Here is a 21,570-nt window from a genome sequence, read left to right as displayed (position 1 = left end):
CAAATTTGTCTTGCAATTTGTTGTCCATCAGTAAGATTACCTTTGATCATCAATGTCAAGATAATTTCTACTCTTCTTATTGTGAGTTTCATGAATTGACCACGGGGAGGATGATTGGTAGTGCTAAGGAAAAAGATGGACTCTATTATTTTGACGATGGACCTAACTTTAGTAGACAATGTCTAAGTACTCGCTTAAATTCTGTTTCTGTTTTCAAAGATAATGATATCATGTTATGGCATTATAGGTTAGTCCATCCTAGTTTTCAATATTTAAAATACTTGTTTCCCAATTTATTTCATACCTAGTTTTGAGCTCTTTGTAAGCAAGTTGGGCATGATAGATATCTATGCTCCAACTTGAGAAGAAGGGGGGGGGGGGGTGTTGGATTTCTAGATTAGGAAATTCTATTTTTTGAATAAAATCTGAAATTACTATTTCAGATTCTAGTAGTTTCAGTTTCCTGTTTTCTAGCCTAGAGATCTGCTGATTTGATTTTCTGATTTTGTGGTGATTTGATTTGCTGCTTTTGTGGCCTTTCCTAATTTGTTGGCCTTCCTCAACTATTTATCTTGTAATCGTGTCTCTTGAAATTTAATAAGAACGGTTATTCTTCTTCTAAAGAATCCTTCACTACTTACAAGAAATCACTGGCAACTATCAACAAGAACTTGAGGACATCAAACAGCTGCAGGGAACTACAGCTATCGAAAACAAATTGAGAAAACACTTACAAAATCACTCCATCTATTGAAAACCATAAAGGAACATAATGGAAATTGTTCTCATGGTTTCTGAGTTCCTGCAAATCTGCCACTGTTGAAAACAAACTGAGAAAACACTTACAAAATCACTCCAGCTATTGAAGGCCATAAAGGAACACCTTGGCAATTGTTCTCATGGTTTCTGCGCACCTTCAAATCTGCAGTTAAACCTAAGGAATAGTTTTTTTCCTGTGTTTGAACACACTCATGCTTCCAGCGGCAATTGTGTTGGGTGGTCACACTGAAGAAAAAACTATAAGAGGACTGGACTGATGCAGCAGGATTGGAGAGCTTTACAGATCATGGGCATAGAGAAAATTAAAGTGAAAAATGAACAGATGCTGGTGATTATCAAGCAGGAGAATGTTTGGTCCATAACCATTGGTCCCTGGACATCATGGAACCAGAGCTCTGATGCCATGCCAACTCCCCATTTTATCTAAAAACGTAGTTGGCCAACAATGTATATAAAGCTATCTGACTCCCTCCAACTCCATTATCAGTGCACCATAAAAGTGTCCTCTCACATGCCTGTCCAGAAGGAACAGCAGCAAGCTCTCTCTCTCTCTCTCTCTCTCTTTCTCTCTCTCTCTCTCTCTCATGCTGTAACCTCCAAATGGCCCCCATTTTTGCCTCTTCCAGTTGTTGTTCTTTTGTTTTAATTTGTCTTTGATTTATTGTCTGGCCACTGCTACACAATTGGGACATGTGGTGCTATCAGCAGCACTAGAATAAGGACAAGCGATGGTGTCTGTCTTTTTCTTGTTTTCTACCTCATTTTCCTTGCACTTCAACTGTGGGATATTTCTCCTAGAGGAATGAAAGATGCTTGATATGTGCCATATGAAGTAATTCTAGCCATCCACATAAATTAAGTAAAATTAATTGCTAAATGGCTTTGGTTATGTTTCTGTATCTATCTATTTGCATGTTCACAGACGCATGCACTTGCAGAATTTCCTGTTGCAACCTCTTATTGGGGGAGGGAGGAAATGATGTTAAGGTTGCAAATGCATATTTTCCTACCCGTCACTCATTTTTCTTTAGCTTTATTAGTTTATTGCTCCCCTTTTTTTGTTGCATACTAGTCTAATCTTGTATTTCTTGAAAATTAAGCTTCATGCTTTGGTTTTTGTCAAAGATTGAGTATGGATCTACCAGTCTATATGTTAATAGTTTCTAATGGCTTCTGGTTTTGTTGCAGGATGTTTGAAAATCGTGTTCCACACATGTTGGACAATGATTATACACCATACTCAGCACTTGATATCTTTGTGAAGGATATGGTTAGATTGATGCACCATCCCCATGCAATACTTTTTTTTTTTCTTTATTTGAGTTTTGTGCACCTTTTGAGGAATGTCATAATTATTTAATGTACACCTGGGTTGTCACATTCGTATGTGTTATCATCTGCAGGGTATTGTTTCTAATGAATGCTCATCCCGTAAAGTTCCTCTTCATATTGCAACTGTGGCACACCAATTGTTCCTTTCAGGTGCAGTAGAATCACTAAATATAATTTTTTGCACTGCTCTCTTCAGCTAAGATGGTCCTGTATATCTCTTCTCACACTTTGTTTCGGGCCATATTACCTGAAAACTATGGTATATCCATTTTTTCTTTGACCTGGGTCACCTCATTGCCTGTTAACTTTTTAAAACCTTAAACAGTCTTATGAGGATGGAGTTGTTGAATTTACAAATTGACTGTAGCATATAGTCCATAGGTTACAGCCAGCTATGCCCTGCTGTTGGACCAATATTCACTACACTGATCCAGACCCTAGTAATTGTTAAAAGTTCAAACGAAGAAAAAAAGTAGGGAGCACCACATTCCCCAAATTTTGATTATACTGATAATTATTGTAGAGTTATCATAATTTTCTTCTGATAAAAAAAGTGGATTATCTCAATTGGGAAGTTTCTTAGAATCATTTGAGCATGTGGTCTATATTCACGATTGACTTTATTCGAAGTTGATAATGTTTCCATATATTTATCTACCCCTTCAACAGTTCCACCTTCACATGGTGCATCAAGGTAGTTCTCCTCTCCTGTTTAGTGTTCCCCTTTTTTCTTTTCGTCTTCATTTATGCCTGGTTTCCCTCATTGATTTGTTGTTTGAGCTGGCATACTCCATTTTATGTTTGAGTTGGCCTCTTTTCTCAATTATATTTTCTTATGATCTTTTGAACTATGTTTTTTGTTTGCCAATATTAGCTATCTATTGTGATCATAGCTGCCTACCACCTGGGAAAAAATAATTCCATTGGATATGGTAATAGATAAATTTTTTTTGTCCAAATGTAAAATTAAGGTGCAGGAAAAACTTTTTTGTTACGGCAGAATTTTCTGCAGAAAATGAGAGATAGCAGAACAATATCTTGGCCACTCAAGATGACAAAAGCTGAGATGGATCATGCAAGAATATATGTGTGTGTGCACGCGCGTGTGTGTGTGTGTGTATTTATATATATCTATTATCTATGGAGGGAAACGTTTCTCATGGCATCATCTGCATGTGTTTCTTTTTCTCTTTTGAGTTGTTAGCCTACATACTAATACTTAATGTTTCCAATATAACAGGCTCAGCTGCTGGCTGGGGTCGACATGATGATGCTGCTGTAGTAAAGGTATGACCATGTGATGTCAATTTTTTCATTAATTGTGAGAAATATAGTTGTCCATTGTGGGAGGGGATTGCCATGGATCTATTGATGTGTTTCAATAGTGATGCCCTTGTTGAATCCAACTGTTTCTCCTCTCTGCTAACTATGATTGCTTCTCGTTCTAATGGTGATGGCTAATGAACCCATTAGTGGGGAAAAAGTATCTACCGTTTCTTAGTCTTGCTTTGATGATTACTCAATCAATCTTGGGGAATATGGGTTCCTATGCTTACTCTTATACATAGAAAAATGTGATTCAATGTTATTTACTGCAAATTTATTAAGAGCTGTTTTCATATCAGCTATCTGGTTTTGTTCATAAACCCAAAAAATGAAGGAAAAGATGAATATATCTACTATGTTTATTTTTCCTATAGTGAAGAAAAAGGAAATAAGGAAGTCTAGAAAATTTAAGGACACTAATGTCATTAAGGATATGTACAATGGAGTAATGACTAGCGTTAGGACTACAACTGGAGAGTCTAGGGAATTTCCAATCATAGGTGTAAATCAAGGATCCTGTAAATTGGTAGAAATGGATTCAAGTGGCCATCCCCACCTAGTGGGACTTAAGGCTTGGTTTGTTGTTGGGGAGTGGTACCTTGTAGAATTATGTAAATTGAATATTGAGCTAACATAGTAAAATTTCCCCTATATGGATTATACACATTCTAGTTGACTGATCGAGCCTAATTCTAATTGTTATGTTCTGGAGGAAAGATATTTGTGGGGGCGGTTCATCCTATTAAGATATTCTTGACGAAGAAGTATTAAATTCTCTTTTGGATAGGCCTTGGAAAGAGAATGAAGGCTGGAATGCCAATTGGTGACTTTATTGAATTCGCTTGACCCAATAGTACCCGTTTTGGGAACACCCAATGCCAAAGTCACTAAATGGGTAAGTTGCCAATTCCTAAAACAAACTATGTAATGTACTTTATCTGTTGGGTTGTAGGCGGGCATTCCCAAGCAAGTTTCCTTTTTCTTTATTTTAGTCTCTTATCATTTATATTACAGTATGGCATAGGGAAAATCTATGAATTTGGAGCAAGTATTGTGGAGGGAGCAATAACGATCTGATAGAAACTTAAGGAAGAGAAGTTAACAAAATAGATCTAAGAGGGAAGAGCTGGCACATATCTTGACTGAGGGACTTGTTGATCATGTACGTATGGGTATATATTGGTTGATGTCAATTCACAACTCTCTAAATTCAAATCTAAGAAGATTTGAGGTTGTATTGTTTATGGGTTTTTTTTTTTTTTTCCAACAATACTGTTGGTTGTTGGTATGGCATGTTGTCATAGGCCAAATATTTCACACCTTGTGAAGGGCCGTGCAGCCCTAGCTAAGTACTCTTACCTAACCAATGAGCCCAAAGATTACCATGGTTCACTACAGAAACACATTCGCAACAGTTGAATGAAAAGTAAGCGGTAATAGTAAGCAATTCATGAAAGCAAAGGACTAGCAAGCGGTGAACATTGAAGCAACGTAATTCAATAACATTTTCCTACAATGTTGAGAGACAGGTTTCTTTGGATGGTTCTAGTAAGCCTAACACTCAAATGAGGGTGATACATGTGGGTGTTAGATGTGTAAGATTGTTGAAGAGCAATACCTTCATAAAGTTCTAAAAAGGAATGTTTGCCTTGGTGGACAGAAACTGGAGGAAGAGAAGGAGAAGAAGGCTGACTTTTAGCAATTTAATTTGGTGGATTGGTCTTTCTCATGCTTCTGGCTAGTGCACCACTCAGAGATTCCTCCCTTTGTCTCTCTGAATTGAGATTGTAGAGGATATAGCTTCAATTGTTTTTTTAAAAAGGTGTCCCCACGCCATAAGCCCCCCCACTTTGCAAGGGTTGGGGTAGGGGAGGGTTGTTACAGTTTACGCAGCCTTACCCCTGTTTTTATGCAGAGAAGCTGTTTCTTAAAGATGGGAATTTGCAGTTGAGTTTGTTACCAATCAAGCACCAGAATTCATTAACATTTCATGTGGTTCCTATCAAGGTCTTAAATTTCAATTTTGATTCAAATTTCGAAGCTCCAAAGGTACAGAAATTTCGACGGAAATTTCGATTTCAATGTCAATTTCGATTTGAAAAAATAACGGAAATTAGTAGTAAAGCATGAAATTCTTTGTGAAACTTTAGAAATGGTTAACAAACATAATAATATAAGTTTTAGGACTAACATATTACAAATTAAATACATCTATGTTTTGTATGAGGTGGAAAAGTTGTAAAATAGTATGTGTATCAAACATGTTTGTAAGATAATGTACATTAAACATATTTAGTTAATACAAATGAAATTCATAAATCATTTAAATATAATTTATTATACAAATAATGATAATTTAAACATGAATGGTCAAATAAAATGTTACTGTAAGTTATAATATTTTATATAATTTCAAAATCGCTTGTAATAATATTTCGTTTCGATAAAATAAATAAAATAGATTAAAAGAGAAATTGCAGTTCACTCCTAAATCTCTCATTTGAATTCCGATGAAATTTCATTGTATAGATAAAATTTTGATAAGTTTCGTTAAAATTTTGGGTTTCTTTAAATTTCGGATGATTCGCTGAGATTTCGACGGAAATTATGCAAGACGAAAATCGACTGCCATTTTGATTTCGAGGGTGGTGGAAATCAGAAATTTCAACGTAAATTTCAATAATTTCGTGGAAATTTAAGACCATGCTTCCTATACTTATTGCAATATATAACAAACAACAACGTCACTAACAATTATTATAGTTTAATATTTGAAAAAGGTTGCTGGTGATAAATCCTGGTGAGCTGGTTTGATATTCATATTGTAGGAGATGGGGATCCTTCTGGTGCTCAGAGTTGAAAAGAGAACTTTCAAGTTCAAGTTTTGGAGGGTAAAAAATTTCTGTTGTCCATAAAGACTAAAGAGATTGCTGGATCAAAAACTTTCTCATTCTCATTACAATAGAATTCGTTTTGGTGGGTTGTGGAATAGTTGAAGGTTTTTGTTTATCAAAATAAGAGGCTCAGGTTTCATGGATTCAGGAGTATTTTTGATAATGAATATGCTGGTTAATACAATGGGATGATTTCTTGTAGTTGAGAAGTTCTTTTGTGAAGTCTCAGACTCCCAGAGGGCACCTAGGCTACAGGATGGTGGAAATTTCGTAAAATCATGGAAGCATTGGTGACCATGGAGAGGGGCAGGTGGGCAGCATTGTGCATGTCCAGACTGGAGATGCATTGATTGTTGCACTAAATATCACAAAGAATGCAGGCCATTATTATTTGGAAGCTGGTGAACCAGTTTTGAAAGGTTAAAAGTGGGACAGGGATCTAATTATGCAGATCCATTGAAAGATACTGGGACCTCTGATTAACGATATTTTCTTGTAAGTTATAAACTTACTGGAACTCGGCATGAAAGCAATCAATTTTGCAAGAATTTCTTGGAGGGTTGTAACTCTTGGCTCAACATTAGAAGCAAGTCTTCACATAGTGTATGGCTAGCTTATAGGGGCAGACCTTTCACTGATGAAAATCAAGGGAAATTGGGGGCTCTCTGCTTCAGGTTTTTGTGATAGATGTAGAGGGGATGTGGGGAGTATTGTCCACACGTTATGGAACTGTCATAAAGCTAAAGAAACTTGGGTTGCTTCTTTGTTTACAGCTAGCCATAGCAATTTTTTCACACAACAGCAGGAAGCATGGATTAGAGACAATGTCAAGCCCTCAGTAACTTTGGCTCGAGTTTGTATTCATGACGGTAAATTCCTCATTATTTGCTAGATTATATGGATTGAGGAATACTGAAGTTATTGGAAGAATCTGACTACGGTGGTTGTCCAAGTTTTTGAAAATAAGAGATTGATGATGGATGAAACTTTATGTGGACGGTAGTTATCAAGGCAATCTGGACTGAGCCAGGAACAGGGGTCTTATCTGGGATGAAACTGGTGATTCGGAATTGTGTTTCTTGGTATGATATCCAATATGATTGCTGAGTTATCTGCATAAGGTACGGTTTTTGGCTCACATGAAGGAAAGGCATTCGGTGAGTTTTACTTTCTCTATAAAGGAAATCAGTGTGCAGATTTTTTGGAAAATCCAAAATCTGGAAGCATTAATGAAGTGATGGATTTCGTGAGACCTCTTATTAGGTTACAATCTTTATTGTTAGCTGATCAATTGTGTATATAAAAAAAAAAAAAGACAAATTACTTGAAAACTGTGGGCTTGGAGTTACCGTAAACTAAAATGCGCCAGCCTCCTTCTTAGTCCAATTGGGTGGCTTCAACATGACTGTTGTAACATCTGGTTGTCCTTTTGATCTGATTGTGAAACCTGCTTACCCAGCCCGCTATTTATTCATAAGGGAGGGCCTCGATATATGTTAATTAGGAAACAGTGGACTATGCAGAAAGAGGGTTGTTTCAACCATTTTGCAAAGGAGGTGGTAAAGCAGATGGAAGCTGAGATGTGTAGCTATGCAGCTGCTACAAGAAATTTTGACAGATGAGGAGAATTCACACTCTAAAATGCATGAGGTGAATGAGATGGCTATGGTAGGTTTTATTTATGTAAGCAGTAGGAGGGTGTTGGAAATCAGGCTGGGGTTACCTTGTTTTCTAATCCCTTGGAGATATTGAAAACACTAAATACTTTGTTGCGAGGAGGCAAGGGTTATTGAGGAAAATTTTTCAGGACCTGGCTTTAAGGCAAGGTTCTATTCTATTGTGGTTGATGTGGAACTAGGGTTGATGGCGAATCAGGAAATTCACACTTGTTCAACAAGACTGCCGGAGTGAATTTTAAAGGATGAGGAAGAGTGTTTCGAGGATATGGAGGTCCTTCTATTGGATTAGTTGCAAGTTCTTGACAATTTTCAACCTTCCAATACCCCTTGTGGCTCTTACCATTGTAGAGGCTCTATGTGTGAATAATACTGATTAAGGCAGAAAATGGTAACAGAGGGCACACTAATTATGTTATCATCTCTTCTAGAAACCAGGGGGCATAGTATGAGGAATATGGCATTTTATTGAAATCTCGAGCTGTGATGGAAGAAACTTGTTAGGCTGATAACCCTATCTTCAAGACTCAAATGCCTGACAACTTTCAGAAAGGTATAGCAGTGTTTTGAAAGGTGTAATTGAAGGTGCGCCTTGAGGCGTTTTAGGCCAAAAACGCACCAAGGTCTAAGTTAAAAAGCGTTAAGTACATAAAAGTGTACGCCTCAGGCAAGAAGGAAAACGCATCAGGCAAAAAACCTCGCCTTTTTACGCCTCATATTCAAGGCGTTCGCCTTTTGGTATTCCTGGTTTAAAACACAATTTTAAAAGACCAGAACCCAGAATGCACTGAAACCCTATCCTCCCTCTCTCTCCCGTGAAGCTTCTTCTCCTCTGCTCTGTCGACGAAGCCTGATGAAGTCTCTGCTCTCTCTTTGAAGCCTCGACGAAGCCTCTGCTCTTTCTCGAAGCCTCGACGAAGCCTCTGCTCTTTCTCGAAGCCTCAACGAAGCCTCTGCTCTCTCTTAAGAATTATGTTTTTATTTGTTTTTCCATTGTTTTAACAATTTTTCTCATTTTTATACTATATATAAATTTATTTATTTATTATTTTAAAAAATACAGTCCCAAAATACTTACGCCTCAACGCCTTTAGTCTTATGCCTCGCCTCGCGGAGGGTAAAGCGCCTCGCCTTACGCCTTCACCTTTTTAAACACTGGTATATAGTGTTCACTGATCTAAAGTATCTTCCTCGATTTAAAGTAGGGCTGTAGCATCGATATCCCTTTCGAGTATAGGAATACCCTAGAAAAATTCATTTGATGGCATGAGGATTCAACTTATCCGTTCCTAGAGTTAACTGATGGACAAAAGACACAACCAAATATATGAGGAGGAAGGGAGAACAAAGGAGCCTTATAGAAGAGAACTGAATATGGGATTTTACCACCATGGACAAAGGATGGCATTTTATTAATGAGAGAGCACACAGTGAGCATGACATCACTCGAAAAAACTTTGGAGAATTCATTTGACACAATAGGGTACAAGTGACTTTGAGAATATGTTTGTTTTGCTGTTCTGCAACTCCATTTTGTTGTGGAGTGTGAGCACAAGATGACTAATGGGTCATACTAGAATTAGTCATATAATTACTGAATTGGGTATTGAAATCCTTAACATTATCACTACGAAGTTTCTTGACTAGCATATCAAATTGAGTCTTCATTTGAGAAGAGAAGGCGCAAAAGAAATTAAACAACTTAGGGCGATCTTTCATTAAATACAACCAAATCATCTTGGAGTAGTCATCAACAAATGTAACAAAGTACCAAAACCCCAATTTCGATGTGACATGACTTAGGCCCCAAACATTAGAATGGATGAGCATGAAAGGACTATTTGCCCGTTTGTTAACTCGGGAAGCAAAGGGAACACAATGATGTTTTGCCAATTGACAAGATTTGTAGTCAAGACTAGACATAGAACTCAAGGTAGGAACTAGTTACTTTAATTTGTCTAAGGATGGATGGCCAAGGCAACAATGGATTTGAAGCGGTGTAGCAGCCGTTGCGCAGGCAATAGGAGAAGAGAGTGACTCAAAGTAGTAGAGTCCATGAGCCTCATGTCCCATGCCAATTGTCTTCCTTGTCTTCAGATCCTGAATAATCACAAAATTATGAAAGTAGGCCACATAGCAATTTAGTGCCTTTATAAGCTTATTTATTGACATGGAATTGAAAGGGGGCTTAAGAATGTATAAAATAGAAGAAAGAGAGATGGTGGGAGTAGGGTTTACTATTCTTATCCCTTTAACTGAAGTTGTGGACCCATCAACAAGGATAACATGAGGTAAATTTTTAGGATATTGGCGGGAAAAAAAAAAAAGTTGGTACACATGTCACATGGTCAGTAGTGGCAAAGTTGGTAATCCGAGGACTAGTGGGAGAGATACTAGATGACATACAAACTGTAGGATTACCCCTTTTAGCAAAATGTGCAATGTGATGAGATGCTTGTTGGGATGTTTAATATTGTAGGAACCTTGAATACTCTTCCTCTGAGATAGTTATTGTATGTTGTTCACCAGAACAAATGCCTGACGATGGGAACACTTTTTTGGGATTTGAGGATGCCATCCCAACACAAACAAAACCTTGATACCGAGGCAAATCATAAATACACAGCGAACAAAATGTTCTTGGGATTTCAAAAGTGAACTTCTAGACCAACTGAAACAACCACAAGTGAATTTCCAGACCAACCGAACCAAACACAAACGAGTCAACCATTGATTCGACCAAAAATGAGTTACCACAACTGGACATAGCACTGCCACAACTCTACAAAATCAATGTAGAAATGCTGCCCCTGCTCCAAGAGACTTAAACACATCCCAACATGCAGCTCTAACAGTACCAAACAGCCTTTATACAGTAGAACATCTGAAGTACACAGTGAACAACATCCTCCTAGAGTTCTTGGGCACCATCCCAATGCACAACGTTTGACAACTGGAGCAAACCACAAGCACACAATGAACAAGAAAGATAAAAACGAGTAAAGAACACAACAATACCATTGTTTCAGGCTTCAATGAACTTTATATTTATTGACCAATAGCTTCAGGCATTAGCAAGCAATCATTCCTGTAATGCCGCACATGGGCAACTAAAAAAGGTGATACATTTGGACAAAAAAATGACAAATAACTTGGTATCATGCTGTGAGAAAGGATTCAAGACATTTGGGAGGAAATCCGAGCAATATGGCAGAAAAAAGTCTCACATGCTGGCGCATGGGGTCTGCACTGCCAGCTTTCCGCTGGCCCATGGGGATGCATGGAGGATCCTCTGGCTATGATGATCAGAGCAAACTTTGGGGAAAAAGAGAGGGACCTGAAACAGTTGGAGTATTCTATAAATTATGATGGGTGTAGAGTCAACAGGCAAGGGGTGTTAAGAGGATGTCCTTGAAGATTAAGCTAAATCATAAGGGGATTAGGGTTAGGATCAAGTGTAAGAAGATTTGTAGAGTTGCTTTAATTTACAAAGCTTGATATTGTTTTCTTCCAAAAACGTAAACAAGAATTGATGGATAGCTTTTTGGTTAAGAGTGTTTGGTATAACATGTTAAAAAGGTTAGATTTGGATGCCTTTCCTTTGGAGGCATTTTAATTGTTTGGGATACACACTTTCCCTCTAGGGTGGATTCTCTGGCAGGTTCTGTGTCTATTGTTGGCCTAACAAGGCTTAATCTCATTTTGATAATGACAAACTAAGGAATCTAATTGTGCTTTCGAGTGGTATTATATCTTACAAGCACAATGGACCATGGACCATATATAAGTTTATATCTTACAAGCACAATGGACCATATATAAGTTTAAAATCCATGAAGAAAACAAGCAAAATGAAGATTGGCTAGAGCTTGGATGAAGATCAAGCTTCAAGACATGAAGACTTAGTTAATCTTTCATGTGTAATGTAATATAAGTCTCATGTAAGTACTTCTCAAACCTAGGTTTGTTTTTGAAGCTCTTAGGATATTAATTTGGACCTTAGATACCTTTTAAATATTTTGGAAAATATTTTTACAAGGTCAAAAGTTATTTCAAAAGGCTTAAATCATTTTTGAAATGAAAAACCCCAAAACAGGATTCTCCAAATCCCCTTCTTTTTTTTCTACAGATGCATTGATGTGCGATTTTCTCTATCTATATCTTTTCATCTTCAAAAATGTTCAACACAAAAGTTGTGGGATTTTTTCTAAGCTTTCTTTTGATACCAAGATCGCCCTATTTGGAGTTCTCTAGCGAAAGTTATGCCCCAAATACTGAAGGGTGTTTGAAGCTGAAATTTCCCAGGGAGTTCGGGCGACCGAACCTCAAGTTCAGTCGACCGAACAGGTTCAGGCAATCGAACTTAGAGTTCAGGCGACCGAATCTGTACTGCCACTTTGGAAATTCAATTTTAATTGGTTCGGGTGACCGAACACATGGTTCAGGCGACCGAAGTGCTTCGATAACTCTCAGAAACAGCCTAAAATCTTTCTGATTTTGAAAGATAATGTTACCAAAACATGCCCAAACGGTTATATTTCAAACCTAACTATAAATGGCTAACCCTAAACATGTTAGGGCAACAAAATAGCATAAAAGAACATTGATTTTATCTTTCATAAGCTGCTGTGTGCCGTTCTCTTCTATTGCAAAATATTTTCTTGTTTGTTCCTCAAAACCCAGAAAACCTATCTCCTTGAGCTTCATAGCAATACCTTTTGAGAGTATATTAGTGATTTTATATGTACAAATCCGCTCTTTTTAGAGAGTATTTTATTGTACAAACTTTTCTATTGTTCTACTTGTGAACGGACGATTCGGGTGTGCATTGTTGCCTACCAAGAGGGGTGTTCTTGCTAGAGAGGGATCTCCACCTACTGAATGGAGAGAGGTGCTCCACCTACTAAAAGGAGAGAGGAAACTCCACCTTTTGAGCAGAGAGAGTAAAGGAAATCTTCACAGCGGGTTGCCTGAGGCAAGGACGTAGGCAAGCTGCCAAACCTTGTAAAAATCTTGGTGTTCTTCTTTCCCTTAATATATTTACTTTCTTGTATTTAGAAATTGATATTCATCTGCTGTGATTGATATATTGTGATTTGGGAATATTGTGAATGCTTAGTTAAATTTGTGAATGGCTTGAATGATTTAAATATATATTGAGTTCAAACACTGCTGTAGCTTCAAATTGAGAAGTAATTTAAGTCTGCTGGGATTGCATGATATTGACTACTTAATTGTTCAAATTCAAGATTGATATTTGTATGGTTAAATAACTTGTTATCTATATTAATCTGCTGGGAATATAATAATTCTTGTGATTTGATATTATATTTAGGATTGTTGATTGGTATAATATGCCGTTCACTGATTAGATTTCTGTGGTATAATAGAAATAGTGAGGGCGTGTGGTAACTAAGTTTTAAAATTAATCAAGCTTCCGCGCGTTAAAATTTTAAAATACCCAATTCACCCCCCTCTTGGGATTACACCATTACTTTCATATAATCTTTTAGAGATTAGAGGAAGAGGGGAGTGGTGGTTTGCTTCTGTCGTCCAAATTTCCCTTACCTTGGACCATTTTTTGGGATGAGCTTGGGATAAGTATGGGTTACGTAGCTCAAGTAGGTGCTAGGGGATTCTAATGTTACTATGACTTCTTTAGAGAAGTTAGGAGGTTCCATGATTAGGGCCAATATGAGGAGGTTCAATGATTTTATTAGTGATTGTGCTTCAAGGCATATTCCCTTGTCAAATGCTAATTTTGCTTGGTCTATTTCAGAGGTTAGGCTCTTCACATCTTGATTGATTCCTTTTCAATACAGAATGGGATGATTTCTTTCCTAATTTAGTTCAGGAAGTCTATATCAGACCAGTTTCCTATTACTTTCCTACTTTATTAGTTTCTAATCATTTAAAGTGGGGCCCTAGCTCCTTTTGCTTGAAAACATGTCGTTCACTCATCACGCTTTCTATAACTTTGTTGGTGGTTGGTGGAGTGAATGTCATTTTCAAGGATAGGCTGGATTTTTATTTTTCTTTTATGCAGAAGCTGAAAATTTTAAAGGAGAAAATAATCTGGAAAAGGAGTGTTTTGGAGATGTGGGGGCTAGGAAAATGCACATTTTTAGGTAGATTGGAATTTTAGATAGAATTGAAGGAGAGGGGAAGTTGACAGAGAATGATTAAGGTGAGGATTAACTTAAAGAGTGAGATTAAAGAGATTTTATTGATAGGAGATATTAGATGGAGGCAGAATATTTAGTCAGTTGCATAGCAGTGCAAAATCCATGACAGCAATAAGATATTTTAAATTATGGTTTTTGTCAAATTAATTGTGTTCCAGTTTAACAATTTGAGAGGAAGTGTTGATGATATGCCTATAAAAGCTTGATGTAATTAATGTCCCACAATCTAACAGGTTTATCTTTTAGTTTTCTAGTCATGAGTTAATGTGGTATGGTTACAGCAAGATCCTGGTTTACCATTCTGAAGCATATCTACCCCCATTAATATTTATTTCCATGTGTAGGCTCCAACTCATGTGCTCGGGTGTGCCTTATTCATGTGGGAGTGTGTGTGAGATTGATATACATTGTTGACCCACGGTAAAATAACTAAAGCTTTTGGGTTGGGACATAAAAATATCATTGAGGTAGAACTTTTCACACTGCTTAAAATCATGAATGATTTAGAATCAGTGTTTAATTTGATGAAATAGGTTTACATAATGCAATCTTCTAATCCGTTTAAACAATTTTAGACTTTTATTAAAGAAATTATGTTTTCTATTATTGGATATTGTAACACCTGCTTGAACATATTACAATGTACGAAAGATTAGCTCTTGGCTGGAATTGAGTTACAAGTTACTTGAAATTTGGTTCTCTTCTCAGGTTTATGAGACACTCACAGGTGTTAAAGTTGAAGTGAAGCTTCCCATTTGCAACAAGCAATCTATCTTGCAATCTCTCCCATCTGAGTGGCCACTGGATCCCATTCAAGATATACAAAGAATGGATCAGAGAAGTTCAAAAATTTTGATTGTTCTAGATGATGATCCAACTGGAACTCAAACTGTTCATGATATTGAAGTATTGACAGAATGGTGTGTGTACTTGCTGATGTTTTATTTTTGATAGACAGATATTTAAAGTATGTTATTGATGATCCTATGTATTGTATACTTTTAATGCCAAGTTGCTTTTCAAAAGTATTTTTATTTATTTATTTATGTAGTTTAGTTATCACCATTACATCATTTGAGAACTTCCGTAACACCTTGCCATTTTGTAATGAATGCCATTGATCTTCCAGAAGGTGACTGATGTATATTTTTCCTTTGCAGGAGCTTTGAGTCGCTTGCTGAACAGTTCAGAAAGAAGCCTAAATGTTTTTTCATTTTGACCAACTCCAGATCTCTGAGTTCTGAGAAGGTGAAGTGTTTTAAAAGATTTGTTTTCTTTTTGTTTTTAAAATTTTCTCATTAGAAGGAAGGAGTTCCTTGTTTGAAAAAGGTAATGTTACTCTATCGTTTTTCCTGTTGGAGAACACAATTCCTAATGCACAGTTTGTCTTCTAGTAGGCCACTGCATTGGTAAAAGATATCTGCAGAAACATATGTGCTGCAGCTAAGTCAGTAGAGAATATTGACTATACCGTAGTCTTGAGGGGAGATTCAACATTGCGTGGTCATTTTCCAGAGGCAAGGACAGTGATACTAAACTAGTTTTATGGTATAGAATTGGTACTACTAAAACTTGAACTTCTTGCATAAATCATGACAAGAGAGTGCCCAAATTGTCCAGGAACCAGATGCGGCTGTTTCTGTACTGGGTGAGATGGATGCATGGATCCTTTGCCCCTTTTTTCTTCAAGGAGGTCGTTATACTATTGATGATGTACACTATGTTGCTGATTCTGACTGGTATTAATTTCTTTTTCTTGGATTAACCTTGAATCTTGTTGGATGTGCTGAGCGCACATGTTGCTTATGGGCCTTTCTGTCTACAGCCTTGTCCCTGCAGGAGAAACTGAGTTTGCTAAAGATGCTGCTTTCGGCTATAAATCTTCAAACCTCCGTGAGGTGTTGCTTTCTATATTATTGATCTAAAAACTTAATGCTTCATGCATACTGACCTAAAAACTTAATGCTTCATGCATACTGCACTGAGGTTAGATATAATTGCAACAATGTAATGTTCTTCATTTGAACCTTAGTGGGTGGAGGAGAAAACAGCAGGCCGTGTTCCTGCCAGCAGCGTCGCATCTATTTCTATCCAACTTTTAAGGAAAGGTGGACCAGATGCTGTTTATGAGTATCTTTGCAGTTTGCCAAAGGTACGGATGATATACTAATGCATGCACCTTTATTTAGTTAATATTTGCCTGCCTGTCTTCATTTATGTTTGTATATGTATTGCTCCATTGGTGTTTTCCTATACATGGTACATTATATGTTTGTAGAGGCATAGTTTTTGCTATTCAATTACTTTATTAGCTCCTATTTTGTGATTGCTTGTCAATTATTCCTGCTATGGCAACGCTGGAGGCAGCAGTTTGTCTGGACTAGCTACCCACATTTGCTACATTAATTATTGCATTTGAGTGGTTCATTACATTTACCATGTTGAATGAAGTGCGCTGTTGGGATACCTTAGGGAACTACTCAACATCACTATCTTTCTGTATAAACCTAATGTGCTTTAGTCCTCTTAAGCATGGTTGTAAGTTTCCATGAAACTGTCAAAATTTCCATTGAAATTTCCTCTTCTACCACCTTTTAAAATGGAAAATGAGGCTAATTTCCTCTTATAAAATTTTCTTTTGAAATTACCACAATTTACAGTTCTTGCATCCTATAACTTGCCATTTATGTAATTCCTTCACAATATTTCGTATTAAATCATGTGTCATTACATCGATTGACAATTTCTGAAAGTTTCGTAAAAGTTACCCTGTTTTAATACTAATTTTCCAACATTTTAAAAATTGAAATCAGAATTAATTAAATTTGAAATTTCCATAAAAAATTCTGTATTTTCGAAGCCTAGAAATTTTAGTTGAAATCTAAATTTAGAACCTAACTCTTAGGTTTAATTTTTTTTGACTTCAAAGCTTTCCGTGGGGTATTTTTGTTGTGACACAGATGTGCCTGCATTTTTCATGTGTTTTTGTTAAATTGTTTTAGTAGATACTGCTGCAACAGTTTTTTAAGTTCATCAAGGCTTATATTTTTAATTTCACTGTGTATATGGAAGATGTCGGACAGTGGGAACATACATTTGCATGCACAATGCTAGTGCATCTCGATCCCCACATGTCTATTTTCGCTGAACTTTCACTGGGTAATTTACTATGATACAGTGGAAGTTATATTTATATTTTCCTATTGGGTTAAACAGGGGTCAACATGCATAGTTAATGCAGCAAGTGAGAGAGACATGGCTGTGTTTGCAGCTGGAATGATCCAGGTATGTATTCTCATATTTCTGTTAAAGAGTTTGTTCTTTTTAGCATGTGTTTCTGTGAAATTACCAAGTTTTTGTTTAATTTTCTATGTGCATGTATTCAATTGACAGGCTGAGTTGAAGGGAAAACGTTTCTTATGCCGAACTGCTGCTAGTTTTGTTTCTGCTCGTATTGGAATTGTCCAAAAAGATCCAATTTTACCAAAAGATTTAGGAATAAACAAAGAAAAGAATGGTGGACTTATAGTGGTGGGGTCATATGTTCCAAAAACAACAAAACAGGTTGAAGTGATGACCTCTAAGGCTTTCTCTTTAGTTCCATTTCCCCTAATGTTGGTTTTCTTTTTATCTTCTGTTTCTTGGAATTTAATTCACACTTAAATGTCCACAGGTTGAAGAGCTTAAAAAGCAATGTGGCAATAATTTAAGAACCATTGAGGTGATAAAGATTGTGAATTTAACTTTTGACTCATCTTTTCTCATAAGTGAGATGATATCATGTTGCAGATCAGTTTTCTTACCTGCAAATTCTATTGCTAGCTTGAAGTATCTAAATTCTCCTTGTTATAGATTTCTGTTGATAAAGTCACCATGAAGTCATCCCAAGAGAGGGAGGAGGAAATCAATCGAACAACTGAAATGGCAGATGTTTTTCTGAAGTCTCAAAAAGACACTCTAATAATGACCAGTCGAGAGCTTATTGTGGGAAAATGTTAGTCTTCCCTTCTTTGTTTGGTAGCATTTTTTTCTGATATTGATTGTACATTGCATTTCAGATTTAATAAGTTCCTTTCATTCTTAAGAAAAACAACTCAACTCGATTTATTATATTTGAGTAATATTGGTTAATGTTTGAGAACACCTCAACACCTTTTTCTTTTAATTTATATTGAAATATTCGAATGATATTGTTTATCTTTATAAGCAGTGCCCGAGGGCAACTGCTTAAAGTCTGGTGGATGAAAGCAGATGTAGGGATGAGCTACTGCTAGTTCTCAGGAATCAAATATTCTGCTTCTCTTTTTCAAATTAAATTTCTTCATTGCTCAATTTTGCAGCTCCTTCTGAGAGTTTGGAGATCAATTTCAAGGTGAGCTCTGCATTGGTGGAAATAGTTAAGCAGATTAGAGCAAGACCTCGTTATATTCTTGCAAAGGTGTACTTCTAGCCAAGCTTCTTTTTTTTTTCTTTAATTTTTATAAATAGGACAACTGAATATGAAGTTTCAGAGTTCTTCTACTTCGTACCCTTTTCTAGTATTGTCATTGTATTTAGTGCTGCATTGTGTCTGTATGCAAAGCATCTAGTACTGCCAATATATAGGGAAAATGTAGTTATTTTTCTTGTTCAAAATTAAAGAATCATGCTAATGGAAACATATCTACTAGAAAACTCTATTGATGTCCTGATGTCCCTTTGATGCAGGACCCTTCCCCCTTTCCTTCCAGCCTGGGTGGGAGCCATAAAACTAAAACATTCCTTATATCTATCACTTGTTCTCTCCCCTGCTTTTTAGGTTGTTGGTTATCCTTTGAAGGTGACGATCTAATACAGACTTTTGCGTAGAGAAATGCAAAGACTAGAGAAATGCTTTATAAGAATACTGTTATGAAGGCTGCTTATGTCTATCAGCTTAAAAGTTAGAAAAGCCCATTTGTTTTCTCAACTATAAGAAGCTGCCATCTTATGGAGTCTTTACTCTGGCTTGGTTGGCATCATTGGATTGAACTCTTAAAGACATCATTCCTTTTTGGATTAGGGTTGTGGGGGTTATGGTAAGAAGCTTCATGGTTCTTGAAAGACCTTGGTGCATCTATGAGGAAATGATTAAGATAATTTTTTTTTTTTTGAAAATAATACTAGGGTTGATTTATATGTAACCTTTTATTGGGCTTCCATGAACATGTTTCTTGAAAAATTCCCTCTTTGTTTGTAATTGATAGATGACCTAGAGATAAACCCATTGATGTTTGACAATTCTTATGAGTAGAGAATAAGGTTGCCTACAAACGACATAGACGTGGGCTAGGGCTTTGGTTTTTTGGATTTTGGAAGGAGAAAAATGCTTTTTAACTTATTTTGTCTATTGGGATGTTTTCATGATGACAACCATTTGAAAGTAAATCTTAACCAATCTCTAATTATTGAGGACATTTGGAATTTTTCCGTAGTTTTTAATTTATGGGAATAATGTAGGATAAGTATTAGGGATTTTGTGTTTTGATTTGGTTTCCCATTTAACATGATATTTTGGTTTCCAATTCAGTTTGTTAGGTGCCTATATAAAGCTTTAGGATATCATAGCCCCATTTCAGGTATGTCACTGGTCATGTCTCTGTTCGTATTTGATCCATTGAAGCACTAGGCATAGAAAGGACATTTGGAATGTTATCTTCTAATAGGGAAATCTCAGTTTTTTTTTCTAAGAACTTCCCTTTTGTGGAGAAAAAATGCTGGGAAACATCCCTTTTGCAAAGAAAACAAGCTTTTGCTTCTTGAACATATGAATGGAAGTTCATGATGGAAATAAAATGGAATTAAAGGTGGTTTTTGGGAAATTTTTTTTGAAAACACCAAAATGTTCTAGAATATTTCCAAATGAGAGTTTAAATTCAACAAGCTCATTTAGGTTTGCTGGTTTGGAACCATGTGGTGAGACCATGGTTTTAAATCGCGGTAGCGGGTAGCATAACATAATGATAATAGATGTAATGGGAAGCGGGAGTAGCGGATGTTACATAACGGGAAAGGGGTGTAACGGCCGTGAAATTTTTTGAAGCACGCACAACCTTGTGCATTTTAGCGTACTTGTACGTTTTAAGCTTTTAGCCATTCTTAGAAAGAGTTTTAGTGTATTTTGGATCCTTTAGTTCGTGTAACTAAGTTATTTGGTAAAGGTAACAAGCTTACATTTGTTTTAAACCACCATTGATAGAAAAAGTACGTGTGTGCATGTATTTATACTTCTCATTGTTTTCAAAATAACAACAACAACAACAACAAAACCAAGCCTTAAGTCTTACTAGGTGGGGTCGGCCATATGAATCCTTTTCCGCTAATTTATGCGATCATGTACCATTTCTTTTGATAGATTCAGGGATATTAAATCCTTACTCACTATCTCCTCCCAAGTTATTTTAGGTCTACCCCTACCCCTTCTACTGCCCCCCACAATAACTAACTCACTCTTCCTCACTGGTGCACTATGTGGCCTACGTTGCAAATGTCCATACTATCTGAGTCGTCCCTCCCTTATCTTCTATAGGAGCTACACCTAACTTACCACGAATATGTTTATTCCTTAATTTATCTTTCAATGTTATACCACTCATCCATCTAAGCATTCTCATCTTGGAAACTTTTACTTTTTGGATATATGTTTCTTCGTAGCCCAACATTCCGATCCATATAGCATAGTTGGTCTTATAGCTGTCTTATAAAACTTCCCTTTCACTTTTAAGGGTTGATCACAGAGCACACTTGAAGCACTTCTCTATTTTACCCAACTTGCTTTAACTCTATGCATTACATCATCTTCAATTTCTCCTTCAACTTGCATAATAGATCCAAGGTATCGAAATCTACAAGTGCTATTTATTTCTTCATCATAAAGTTTAACTTTGTCTCCAATATTCCTCCTATCATTACTAAAATTACATTTCATATATTCTGTCTTATTTCTACTTATCCCAAAGCCTCTAAATTCCAAAGCTTCTCTCCATAATTCTAACTCAGCCTCTACTCCATCCCTAGTTTCATCAATTAATATAATGTCATTTGCAAAAAACATACACCATAGAATCTCCTTTTGAATACTATTATTCAATTGGTCCATCACTAAAGCAAAAAGATAAGGATTCAAAGCCGAGCCTTGATGTATACCCGTGATGATTGGAAATTCTCTAGTTTCTATATCTATAGTCCTTACACTAGTCTTTACTCCTTTGTACATATCCTTAATGACATCAGTATACCTACTACATACACCCTTTTTTTCTAAAACCCACCATAGAACTTCCCTAGGTATCTGATCATATGCTTTCTCAAGGTCAATAAATATCATATGCAAATCCCTCTTATTTTCCCTAAACTTTT

General features: G+C 36.5%; 1 protein-coding gene across 2 annotated transcripts in view; it reads left to right on the top strand.

The window, feature by feature from the left end:
* The window catches only part of LOC131161483 (uncharacterized), a 140,134-nt gene that overhangs the window by 84,469 nt on the left and 34,095 nt on the right, over positions 1-21,570 (top strand). For both annotated transcript variants that reach the window (XR_009138483.1, XM_058117273.1), the window contains exons 20-33: positions 1,969-2,050; positions 2,184-2,262; positions 3,353-3,399; positions 14,902-15,113; positions 15,354-15,441; positions 15,591-15,710; positions 15,814-15,932; positions 16,019-16,091; positions 16,226-16,345; positions 17,410-17,478; positions 17,587-17,757; positions 17,867-17,914; positions 18,046-18,187; positions 18,534-18,631. Coding sequence is in view for 1 of the 2 variants with exons in the window: in XM_058117273.1 (XP_057973256.1) it covers positions 1,969-2,050; positions 2,184-2,262; positions 3,353-3,399; positions 14,902-15,113; positions 15,354-15,441; positions 15,591-15,710; positions 15,814-15,932; positions 16,019-16,091; positions 16,226-16,345; positions 17,410-17,478; positions 17,587-17,757; positions 17,867-17,914; positions 18,046-18,187; positions 18,534-18,631 (1,468 nt within the window). In the remaining variant the exon portion in view is untranslated. The remainder of the gene's footprint in view (positions 1-1,968; positions 2,051-2,183; positions 2,263-3,352; positions 3,400-14,901; positions 15,114-15,353; positions 15,442-15,590; positions 15,711-15,813; positions 15,933-16,018; positions 16,092-16,225; positions 16,346-17,409; positions 17,479-17,586; positions 17,758-17,866; positions 17,915-18,045; positions 18,188-18,533; positions 18,632-21,570) is intronic.

Source organism: Malania oleifera, chromosome 8, assembly GCF_029873635.1.
Source record: "Malania oleifera isolate guangnan ecotype guangnan chromosome 8, ASM2987363v1, whole genome shotgun sequence".
Classification (NCBI taxonomy): domain Eukaryota; kingdom Viridiplantae; phylum Streptophyta; class Magnoliopsida; order Santalales; family Ximeniaceae; genus Malania; species Malania oleifera.
This window is presented reverse-complemented; position numbering and strand designations above follow the sequence as displayed.